The 13,408-nt window shown below is 35.1% G+C and overlaps 1 protein-coding gene across 1 annotated transcript in view; it reads left to right on the forward strand.

Annotated features, from left to right (window-relative positions):
• Nucleotides 1–347: 347 nt before the first annotated feature.
• Nucleotides 348–13,408, forward strand: part of LOC149546604 (alpha/beta-Hydrolases superfamily protein) — a 78,377-nt gene continuing 65,316 nt past the window's right edge. The window contains exons 1-3 of the mRNA XM_089791291.1: nucleotides 348–421; nucleotides 848–947; nucleotides 5,821–5,941. Of these exons, the coding sequence (XP_089647417.1) occupies nucleotides 908–947; nucleotides 5,821–5,941 (161 nt within the window). The 5' untranslated portion in view covers nucleotides 348–421; nucleotides 848–907. The remainder of the gene's footprint in view (nucleotides 422–847; nucleotides 948–5,820; nucleotides 5,942–13,408) is intronic.

Below are 13,408 nucleotides of genomic sequence, written 5' to 3' on the forward strand. Positions count from 1 at the left end.
GTTGTGAAGAAATGTAGTTTATAGCTCAATGAGTCTCTCTCCATTGGATGGAGAAAATTCAACACCTTTCTTATGAATAATTATGTTCCATCAAAGGATGTAATAAAAAATCTAAAAAGACTTACGAGAGATATATAAATTGATAGCCTATGAACCCATTACGGCAGATGTCAACATTCCCCTAAAGTTAGATGCCTTTTTAGTTCGCTCGCACCTTTCTCCCTCACATGCAACAAAAAAACAACTAATTTAAAAACTAATAATTGAAGAATCAAAACCCCTTCCTAAAAATAAGAAATTGACATTCTTTTCCCTTTACAGCCCACCAAATATTCTACATTTAAACCATATTTTGTTTTTCCAAATCGCAAAGACTACCTTTCTGCATTGCCAATTTTGTGTCGGGGGAGGGATTTCCCAGGTAAGGTTTCCATTCCTTTTCCCCACTGTAAAATGCACTTTTTTGATATTTTAAGGAACATATACTCATTACACATGCTTAATGCAACTGGAGTTTCTGGGTTTTAAGGAATATATGCTCATTACATATACATCAAGCATTATGGAATTTGAGGAACATGTACACGTTAAATGTGTAAACGAGAATATGAATAATTTCGTGCCCACTCTGTTTATCTCCTATTTTGATTCCGGTTCCCATTCTATATTCCGTTATTCCTCGCTTTTCTAAAGTTTTTCTCGAAAATATCATTTTCTATTCTTAGCGGGCCTCAAATCGATAACTCCATGAATAAAATTTTGTTTATTCTTGATAAATTTGAATTAATTACAGTTTCGAGGCTTCGCATTTTTTATATTTAAGCCGAATAGCTGCATACAATCTCAGGTAGCCATTGGAACCCAAGGTTTGTTTCTCGCGACGGGGAATTCACTCCGAAGATTCAAAATGAGCTATGGAAGTGGAAGCACGTCTGCCCTGAGCTCTGGTAATTCATTCTAAGCATTTTAATTTTTCAGAATTTGTGAAAAATGCAGGGTTTTTAAAACCTCGGGCCATGCGACATAAGTGTTTTTTAATTTTTTGGGTTATAATGTTAAATAACCATGCGTTTGATCGTCCAGAATTTCAGATGTGTAATAGTGCATTTAGTGGTAGTTATGTTTTTAGGGTAATTGTCAATTGTTTGGTAAGTTTGGTTCGATATATGCATAATTTCAAACTATATGATGGATATGTTATTCAGTAATTCTGATATGTGTACGGTAAGCTAACAGTGTAGACGGTCTATGCCAATTTCTCTGGCCAGCTTTCGATTGTTTGGTAGATTTAGGCAAATATATTATTAATCTCAACTCTGAGATCGGTCAGGTTGTTTGTTCGGTGGGAAGTTACTATAAATCTGGAACTGACTGCAATGAAATGGTGGATTGAGTATTGAATCTTTTTCTGGCTAATTTCCTATGGTTTAGTATATTTAGTTGGGTAAATGTCCATCATGTTTAACATTAACATTGTTTAGTAACTAGTTTATCTGGTAATTCTGAGGTTCTTAATAATGCAAGAGTGCAGGTAGATAAGATAAATCTATTAATGTCCAACAAGAGACCACGGAAAGGGTCAAGGGACTGAAAATGTACAACCAAGGAGACTAACAACAACAGGAGCACCAAACGATGTCCAGGAAAGAGCATAACAGAAGTAAACAAGAAAGTAAAAGAGAAGCAAGAACACCACTAAGGCAAGGACTAGGGATCCTTCTAGTAAGTCTAGCACAAAAGGGTAAGGCCCATGGCAATCAAGAATCCTAGTGTGTCTCTGAGTACTTTTGTAGAGGTGACACTGCCGATTGATCCCACTGCAAGGTCTCATGGACTTGGAAAGAACGGTGGTAGAAGTGCTGGCTGAATGCTTCACACCCTGAGCATGAGGCACGGGTGAGAAGAAGGCAGTGATAAGCTGATCCGAGGCCTGGCTCTGGGGAAAAAGAATGATCTTTCCAATCAACTCTTAATGTTCTGGCAAATTGAAATTTATATTCTATAGATCTGAAGCTTTAAGTGTTTTAAGAATGCAGGTAGAGGTAGTTTATTTCCCAATAAATAATTGCAAGACACGTGCACACGCACATCCATGTATTGTTACACATATATACTTATATGCACACATGAGATAAATAAATACATATTTATATGCATGTATTTTTTAATACATAGTAATGTGCATGTGTATGTATATGCGTGATTATGACATATGTACATGTATCTGTATATATGTAATATGTATCACTTTATGTTTACATATGTTCTATGCATAAGCATGGGCACACATACATGTACATACATCTATATACTTATTACGTACTTATACATGCATATACAATCACTCACATGTATACAAATGCATATATAAATATATGCATGTAATTATAATATATATACAAATGTATGTATAAATGCATACACAGAGATGCATATGCATAGACATATACCTATACACATACATGTACATATACATACACACGCATATATCAATATATGCATAGACATACACATACATGTATATATAGTTACGCACCTATACATAAATACGTACATTTTTATATGTATATGTGTATGTATACGTAATTATTACATTATATGCACATGTATATTTATGTATGCATCAATGTGTGTGTTTGTATGTATGTGAAGGTGTATGCATGTGTATACGTGCATGCATGTATATTTGTGTATGTACATGCATATGCAATGGTATATATATGTATGTGTGTATATATTTAGTATATATGTATATGTTGGCATAGATATCTTAAAATGTCTCTCTAAAATTGCAGATATATCACTTTCAAGGAATTTTTGAAACTTATATGAAAAATCTAATATATGCACTTCAAGGGTGATATCTTTTGACATCTTTAATATAAATGTATTTAAGATATCTATGCTAGTATTTATATTTTTCATGTTAACTAAGAGTGTCCATAAACTTTGAAATGCATACTAGTGTATTAAAGTAAATTTGACCCCATAGAAAGGAACCAATGTTCCCTTGAGAGCTTGAGAGCCAATTTCACAACATACACTCAACTACAACTAGCCAAATTAGTGAAGATATCTTATTAAAGATAGAGTAATTGAATATTTTGATTACAGAAATGGAAAGTAAAGATGACAAGGTGATCTTGTCCAAAATTGAGCATCTCGATCAAGGATACCCATGTGACGTATGAATGTTTGTGAAGTGTGTTGTGGTCTTGTATGAACTGCAATAGATAATATTCAGAATTTGGCAAAAACCCAATTTTTTATTTCATCCTTTGTTAAACCCAAAACTTAGAAGCGTAACAACTAATATGAGAAAGATTAAACAAAAATGTATTATAGGATACATGCAAACCTTTGTGCATTTGAATGCTAGCAATAAACCTGCACACATAAAAGAGGAATAATATTTGTGGCTATTTGGAGACTTGTCACAGTCAAGTCTTTGTTTTGGTGTTTCCACCTCCACAACCAGATTGATAGATAAAATGATAAATAGATAGATAAAATTATTTGATGGATAAGGATCTGATAAGTGCCAAGATGCTTGAAGAAATGAGAGAGAGAAATATTACCAAATAGGCTTCGAAAGCCAAGAGAGCCATGGATATTGTTGCAAGATATTTCTGAAGCAAGTGAGAGAGAGAACACGAAAATGATATATAAAACCCAAGAGAATGCTAGAGATTTTGTGAGAGTTTCAAGAGAGAAGATAGAGAGATAGGATGAAGGTGAAAAGCTCAATTTTAAAGATAGAAGAGGGAAGAGATGATAATGAGACATTTTGGAAGATTTCGAACTGTTTTCACTGACCTGGGCAGATGACAAGTGTCGAAATGCTCTAAACAAACATTTGAACATTAGGATGTCATAGTACAGATGTGGTGTACAAATGTTTACCTGATGTGCTAGTGTCCAAATAAATCATGCTAAAAGTTGACGGGAGATATGAGAAACATGTGGTTCATGCAAAGGTGACACTGAAAGACAACTTTTGGAAAAGGACCCTGCGCATCCTAAGAGAGAAAAGTCTGATGCAAGGGCTGAAATGGACCTACACAAATAGTAGGGGAATGGATATTAAAGTGGTTACAAAATGGAAAATGTAGCTAAACATGCAATGTGCTCTGCAATATTTGACTCTACTACTAGCATAGATATATAAAATACATATATCTGAATGATGCCAAGAGTTATTATTTTCGAGGGACCTATCTAACTTCATTGACAAACCTAATATAGCTAACTCAATAATGGTTTCCCTTCTTATCTTTTGTATGGATGCATTTAATATATATATGCTAATATTATATTTATCTATAATGCTAGCTTGAGAGTGTCCATATATTGTGAAAGGCATGCCGACTTTAAATTCACACACACATCAAACTGGGGGTAAAATATCCTTGTGCAAATATATTGACAAGTGACATAGTCTTGTGCTAGGTTTGTCTAATGACCTGATCCCAATCCATCTTTATTTACTCTCTTTTTGCATATAGCCATCTTAATGTTGGTGAATGTTATATGTGATATTACTCATCATCGTTAGACCAGCTTGGCAAGGGGTTTGACCTAGGAGAATAGGATTACCTCTTCTGTCAGCATTCTCCTCAGAGGTGTGTATAAACATGACCTCAACAAACTCATATGTTAAGAAGGTGAAAGTGAATGGGAATGGATTTTTCAGGCGTACATTTTATCAGTTCACTTTTGTGTGGCATGGTTCAATCCAACATTGCAGACTGGATCCAAAATAGTTTTGAATCAAACATGGATTTCTCAGAATTGAGGTGCAGATTTTCTATGCTTGTTTGGACTTTGAGATAGTTGCCAGAACAAGACAAATAACTTTATTGTAGTCATGAATTAATTAAGAACAATGTCAATACCATTTATATATCATCAAACCTAGAACTAAGCCACTCTATGAGCTTATTTTATATAAATTTTTTATTACAGTTATCTGTCTCTGCTGTTTTATCTGTCAAAATATCTTTCTGGGAGTCATGCAAACTTGCAAACCATAGAAAATCAAAACCTTTTCTCATATAAAAGGGACATTTAGAGTTTAAGTTGATAATTATGATTGTCACAGATGAGTCATACATCAATGTGTTTGTATGCGTTGATGTTTGTCTTTTCTAGTCAATAGTAAATACTATAGGTAATATTGAATAATAGGTGTGTCACATGGTATCAATCAACTCAGTGGAGCTCTTTCCAAATCAAGGTGCAGTATTAACCAGTAACAATAGCACATGACAAGTTCTAGTCATTTAAAACTACTTCTTTGTTGATTATAATATTACACAATGGATTGAATAATATCAGAAAGATGCTCAAGGTGATTCCATCTGCAACTTCTTTGAGTTCATCATAAATACTTATTTGTATTATAAAATTTAAAATATTATTTTAATAGCTTCTTTCTTGTGCTCCCTGCCATTCCCCAAATCCCCCTGCTACCCACTTCCGTCCCTGAATCTGGTAAGTCTTTTGCATCTGAAAAACTGCCGATTAAACTTTAAATATAGCAATTGAAGAAAATTCACATGTGAACTCTTTTGACAGTACATCATTTAATTCCATGTTATTGCATGGGTTGTGAATTGACCAAGATTTAAACTTGAAACATCATGGCAAGTGCTACGTAATTAACATCATCTATTACTATTAGCCAAGTAATTTTTGCGGGCATTGTTGACGAAAAGGATTATAGGTTTAATTTTACTAAAAGAAAAGAAAATGGTTTAATCTTATTGATTATGCTTGTTACTTCTTCGCAGTTTTTCTAAGTGTAATTGATATTTATAGGAAGTCGAGGTGGAGGTAATCGGCGTGCGTTTGAATTTGGGAGAACACATGTAGTGAAGCCCAAGGGAAGGCATCAAGCCACCATAGTGTGGCTTCATGGTTTGGGTGACAACGGTTCAAGGTACTTTCATTGAAAGATCATTCCCTCTGGCATGTATTCCGGAAATATGTATCATTGAAGTTATATGATGTTTGACGTGTGCAGTGACAAATCTTTTTAAAGCTATCTTGTTGCAAGCATTATGGTTTTATAATTTTATTAACAGATTAAGGATGGTGTTATATATTGAAATGTTATCATGTGGTTAAATGATACTGTGACTGTAGCTCCTTGAATTTTGAAAGAAAACTTAATAAACACGCTGATAGGTTATTAAAATGTAGGATTTCTAAAATTGTTAACCAGGTAAAGCACTGTTTGTATCCTGTTTGGCTTATAGCCCGAGGATTGCTTTGCATTGTTTTCAGAACACGCTAAGGAAATGAAATTTAGAAAAAAAACAAAAACAAGAACTAGATGAAATAGAGATTTTTGCTACATCTTTGAGTGGAAAAGCAAGGTACCGCTCATTGGATACAAGGCAAATTAACTGCAACTAGTTAGAATCAAAAGCATCTATATGGTTGAATTTATATGAAGACAATATTTGGACACACTTTATTTAGCTGTATAAGGTGAAGTCTAGTTTATTGTATAGAAAGCTTTAAGTGTCTGCCTGCACTCAATGCCCATAGTGTTCGTCAAAGAACAGGTCAAGCTTTTTCATTTAGAAAACTTATGTAGGATGAGTGAAGTGTATAACTATTTAAGGTAATATAATTTCAAGAGAGCTGAAAATAACATTGCATCAGTCTCTTGGCCTTACAGAAAATTGTAAGAGCTATTATCAAAATTTTCAACAATTGTATATTTCTGTTGCAAAATTTTCAAATATCAGATGTGTGACTTCACTAATTAGCAGGTTTTTCAATATTTTGTTTTAATGAAATAAACATGATATATATTCAGAAAATCTCCACCACTTTTAATAAATTCTTCTGCTTTTACAAGTCATTTTTCTCAGAAGTGAAAGTTTTGCCTGCCATTCTATATTTCTTAAAGATTATTCCAGCATGTTAAAATTTTCCCTGATGCCTAAAATTGTTCTAGAAGAATGTGCTTATGCCCAATTCTTGCACTTGGAGAACTTCTGGCCTTTGCTCAATGGATCTGGCTAAAAGTTGATGCAACAACTGGAAGTGAAAGTCCGTCAGGGTATTTGTTTGCTTGAGAGGAGCATGATTTTTGTTTAAACAGCTGGGCTTGAAATTTGTATGCCTTTGCCAAAGAAGAATTAAGACAATGAGAGGAAACTAAAAGAATGTGCAAAGATATGGAATAGTACAAGAGTAGCAGTAAATGAATATTTCTTTTACATGCTTGGAACCCTTAGCTTATGCTCAAATCATTTAAAGAAGTCGAACTCTGTCCACTACCATCTCTGGTTGGACACACTTCTTTGACAAGCTTGTACTGCAAGATTATTTAGGCAAATAAAGAGAAGGAAATAAATGGTCTTTTACAGTTGTGCTAGATGGCAGGTACATGAGTTCCATAATCCAATGACAGATACAGAAGAAGATAGATATAAACTTTCCAAAATGATTAATCAGATCCCATTTTATGAGCACTTTATTAAAAGGGGGATCTTGCGGTGCATTGATTCCATATTGAAAGAATAATCACTATTACAAATTTACAATCACTATCCTTAGGAATGGCAATCCACCTTTTATTCCTTCCATTTGCTTAATTCAATCATTTAATATTGTTTGTTCCCTAAGTCCAATAAAGCTGATAAAAAGTGACCTAGTGTTGCACTAGTATGGGGGTACTTCGGGACGGCGGGACGCTGGTGCAAGTTTCTGGGATGCGGGGAAAATGGGCCTCATTTTTGGGACGATGAGGGGACAGCCAGGGGATGGTGGCAAGGGGAGGACGGGCTAGAGAGGGGTGTTGTGTAGTATACATATAGAACTTGAAATGCTAGTTATGAAATGATGTTTTAGTAGTTCTCTAGAACATACTAATGTTACACCAGTACGGGGGTACTTCGGGATGTTGGGACGCCGGTGCAAGTTTCCAGGACGCAGGGAAAATGGGCCTCATTTTTGGGACGACGGGGGGACGGCCAGGGGATGGCGGCAAGGGGAGGACGAGCTAGAGAGGGGTGTTGTGTAGTATACATATAGAACTTGAAATGCTAGTTATGAAATGATGTTTCAGTAGTTCTCTAGAACATACTAAATTAAAATACTTGAACATAGCGAAATTGCAATATGAATTAGAACCATTGACATTCAACATAGTAATGTATTGCATACCAATAGTAACATTCAGAAATCAAAATTCAAATAGAAATTCAAGTACACATCCCAGAGGCGGCATGGTTGCGGAATGGCGGAGGTGGGGGTGCTTGTGTACTCAAGTACCTGGTGCGGGGATGTCTTGGGGACGGGTACTTCAAGGTTTGGGAGGGGGGTGCTAGTCTCTGGGTTACAAAACCAGTGAAGAAAATCTTCTGCAATCACCAATATGTTAACTCTACCTGCAATCTAAGATGTAACAGTGTAGGATTAATCTTCAACTTCGCTCAATACTGCATCAAGAAATGATGCCATCTCTTTGGGTCTTCAAATTTTCTGCTATATTCTCCCCATTAGGTCTTTGACTTAATTTTTTGATGAGGAATTTACACCAGGGGTTGGTGTGATTTGCCTAGTTGAAGCAATCTGTTCTTTTGTAACCCATGTCTTCTTCATTTCATCTCTAACATTGGTTATATCAATTTTCTTTCCTTTTTCATCATTGTTTGCATTATTTTTCATAACTGAACCATTCATTCTTGTTCCATTATCTCTATATTTGCAAATCTTAGCAATATGTCCATAATTATTTTACTTTTAACAAACAACATTTTGATTTGCATACCTTTGATTATTCAGATTAGTTCTCAACCTACAATTCCTTGCAATGTGTCCAAAGTTGTTGCATATGTAGCATGTATGATTTCCTTCATTTACATTTCGTGTACCATCCCATCTTTCTCTGGATCTGTGTTCTCTAGTTCTGTGTCCATACTGCCAGCATGTGAAACAATTTTTAGAAAAGGGTGTAGAATTTGAATTGCTTCAGCATTCCTTTGCCCTATGACCAAGTTTGTTGCATTTAAAACATCTGCCATTGAATTTCTGTTCATTATCCTGTTTTGTAGGTGTATCTTTGGGTTTCTCAGTCTGATCTGCTCTAGCTTCAGCTGTCTGAGAACATTCTCCTTGTTCATAACCGAATCCTTGCTCATCTCCAACTGGTTTTGTGTCTTTCCAATTGCTCATCAAGCTCTTCAATGCTTAATTTGAATCTTTCTTTGAATTCCGTTGCTTTGGCTAAGTCATTCCTTAAAATTTCATTTACTTTCTCTAGTTCTTGTTCATTGTGCCTTGTTTCACTGTGATCAAGTTGTATATGTCTGATCTGAGTGTTATGGCATTCATTTGAGTTCTCCTTTAATGGCTTTTCAAGCTTGTCTTGGTTTTTTGTCTCTCATTTCATTCCTTAGTCAACTAAAGGACTGTGAACTCCATCTCATTCTGCAATTCATCGTTTACTTTTATTACCTTCTCAAGTTGCTCTGATGAGGATCTGTCAACCTCAATAAAGGTGTTCGCATCAGATTTCTTTTGATCAATTAGTTCCTTCCTTTTAGATCTTGATTTGTCCAATTGCTCACTGAGAATCTTAATAAAGTCATCAACTTCCTAAAGCTTTTCTTTCAACTCAGTGTTCTCTGCTTTTTTCCTGTCAATGTCTTCAAGTGCAATCAAGAGCTTCTTTTGAATGCTGTTAGATCCCACTTGGATTTTGCTTAGGCTGTTAGACTTCTTTTAAGGCACAAGGCTCTGATACTAATTGTTAGGATTGAAGAATACTAAGAGGGGTGGGGGTAAATCAGGACCCTAGCTCCCAATTGCACAAATACCATACAAAATGTAAAGAAAGTAAATTGCAACACAACACAAAAGCAATCAAAGAACACATAACACCATGTGGCACCGGCGCAAATAATCTCACCACTGCAGTAATAAGTGCCTTGTTAAAGGCACAAACTCAAAAGATAAGAATGCACTTGCATTCAGGCACTCACTTGGAGCTCATTGCTCATATACAAAATAGGTTTGGCCCTCAGTCGGGTTCACTAATCAAATTACATAAACAAAATTGGACTACTATCCTTCACCGGGCTGTCTGGTAGCATCAACAATGCTTATACAGTTTCAATGAAGGTCGAAGAAGTCTTTGCACCAAATAGATTCTCTAATCACATAATTTGCATCATCACATTACATGTGCTATTCTTAAATCACGCACCTTCTACACAATCAAAACTCAATTACATATATGAAGTCGTAACTCAAAAACATAAGTCTGTCGGCTCCCAAACTGAAACATGTAGAATCCTTAATCAAATCAACAAAACAAAGTTTGCTAACCTCGAGTAATCAACTATGATGTCGGCTCAACCAAAATATATTATTTACCAAAGTGAAACTTCAATCAATGAATCACACTAGTAAATCTTGACTGAATTGTACTGCTTTTCATAAAATACTGTCAACCCGATATTCAATAGTAAATATCTCTTGCATATGATAACTTAGAGCTTTGTAATGACCGGAGTAGACATAATTATATGTCCACATTCATGCTCTGCAATCATATTTGCCAACTCCAAAACCTGCCGAATCCATACTGATCTAACCATCCTGGGCACTGCTTTTGATGAAGTATCAAATCTCCAAATTGGCTAAGATAAACTAAAAGTGGTTGCCATCAATGACAACATACCATGCACAACCTATCACTCTTGCTGATAGTTTTATGATGTATAACTATATATGCATGCTTTATCCATGTTTGTATATTAATATAATGTATATATGTGTGTTTTGCCCATGTTTTCATATGAATATTTAAAAGTTTTCTATATATTAAAAATTTTCTTTATATTTTATATAGTTGCCTCCTTGCCATCCCCAAAATTGTCCCCTCATACTCCCATCTTGAAAGCTGGTGGTAACCTTGTAGAGAACACAATTTAATATTGTGTGCTTTGTGCAGCACATATAATGTGTTAGCAATTCCATTGAATATGAGTAACAAGCCTAAATCCTAGAGTGACTCAGCTTAGAGACTAAAACCTATGCCATGACAGATCTAGTTGAAGAGCACATGATTATACTGAGAGGGGAGGGGGATGAATTGGTATAATAATAATTTTGCCAATTTAAAACCTTTTTATCCAAACAATTACTTTAACAACTTTAAATGCTGAAACCAATAATTATGCGCTTGAACATAACAATAAAAGATTTACATGGAAACTCAATGCGGGAGTAAACCACGACAAATAATTGCTTTTATATAAACTTGTTCTTCTAAAATGATTTTGTAGGCTACGACCTACGAGAGGCTCCGGTCCCTATGTTTATGAGCACGGACTCACTAGAAGCTCCAACTCACACACTTTGCAGGCTCTGACCTACTGGAAACACCAACTTCCACTTCTGTTTTCGTGAGCAGCAACCCACTGCACACAAAACTTCTTATCCACCTAGTCAATGTTTCTTACTTCAACTAATGATGGACACCTTTTAGCACAACTTCTTTTCTTCCAACTGATTCTTTACTATTCTACATATGCATATTTCAATCTGCTATATTTCTTTAAATACTTCTTTATATCTTTTATTTGTCTAATTCGTTTTCTCAAAATTATATATATATATATATCTGTGGACATATATTTATATATTCTGTACCTTCTTCAAAATATCATCATTTTAATTCTTCTCCCTTCATGCTTCACCACGCTTCTCCTTTTCTTCTCACGCATGTATTCTATTTTTTCACACTTCGTAAAATCAGCTTCTAAAATATTTTCCTTTATTCAACTCACATGCTCTCAAATATATATAACTCAGACTTCTGCATCTGATTATATATCTTCCCTTTTACTCCTCATGAACTCATATGACAATTCTTGCATAATTTTACAAGTAAATAAATCTTAATTTGTATCCTTCTATTTCATATAAAAGTCATGTCTCTTTACCAAGAGACGTATCTTCTTGACTACATAACTTTTTATTTAATTAATACTTTCATCAAACCTTAATGGTACTACTTCATTATAATTGTCGCTTGTTGATTTCTTTTCTAACCATGTTTTGATTAATTTCTTCTAAGTCCATTGCTTGAGCTTATAACTGTAATGTCCCCACTATTAGGGGTAGCTTGGGATAGTTATTTCCTGCAAATAAATGTTAGAACTGAATAATAACAAGATTAAATATATATTATGCTTGAAAGATCCCTGATGGATCTCTGCTGCAAATCTGTTGTAGATTTATTTTATTTTTGTTTTTTTCCTGTTTATTAATGTTTTCTTGTAGAACTAGATGGAAATGCAGAAGAGTTTGTTTGTTTTTGTGTTTTTGATGATTATTCCGCATAGAAATGAGAAGTAGCAAATGGCAAGAAAAGAGTCTGAAAATAAATAACAATATGCAGTAAAGTCAAAGTTGATACAAATCGTACCAGGCAGATCTCTGAATTATAGAGCCAAATAAAAGATCCAGTACATTTCCTCTAACAATGACGCCACAACTGGCTGATGAAAACAGGCTGATAAGATGCAAGAATTTGCTGAGTAACCGATTTTTCTATGTATCGAAGTGCTGCAAATGACAGAGTACGGCTGCAAGAAATGGCAGTGTACGGCTGCTAGAATTCACCTCCCATACGCCAAAGAACATGCCCAACAAAACAAACTGTAGGCCCAAGCTGAAGTGGCGTCTACCTTCCTCTTGAATACTGTTGAAACTACTGACAAACCAATACCCAATGCTGCTGAGGGTTATGTCCTAGCCAGCAATTACCCTGGGGTTTGCGTCCTAGAATGCAAATCGCTCAAGCAGAGCAAATCTGAAAAGAAGTGTTTGAAAAATATGCATAATCATGAGAAATGGTGCCCATCTCCTTATAACCCCTTGCAAAGCAATTCGAACCCTAAAGTGACCCCCAATTGGCGTTGGCTATAAAAAATGAATTAAATCTTATTTTAAAGTGACCATGTCACTAGAAAATGACCTTTTTCACCATAGTAATAAATCCGTTCACCGAATTGCCCTGAGACCAAAGAGGAAGATTTAGAGAATTTCAAGACCTTTCCAACGAGCTATCATAACATAGGATACACATCCAGATGAGGCCAAAATTCCCTTATTACTCCAAAATGGCTATTAACTTAGCCTTATTTAAATATTAAACGCTAACTTAGGGAATATTAAAAATATAACCCAAATAGCCACAGACTGCCCAATTGACATCACAAACCATAAAATCATCCTGTCACCTGTCTGTCACTAAAGTCGAAAATCAAGGATCCACTGGCAGTCTCATCCCTAAAATCTAGGGATGCTCCTAAAATTTAGGAAACAAGCCCTGTCCTTCTGAAACTGAACCCAAAGGGTCATCTCATGGAAACCC

Source organism: Cupressus sempervirens, chromosome 7 (assembly GCF_028749045.1).
Source record: "Cupressus sempervirens isolate cs-2001-9-10 chromosome 7, ASM2874904v1, whole genome shotgun sequence".
Taxonomy (NCBI): domain Eukaryota; kingdom Viridiplantae; phylum Streptophyta; class Pinopsida; order Cupressales; family Cupressaceae; genus Cupressus; species Cupressus sempervirens.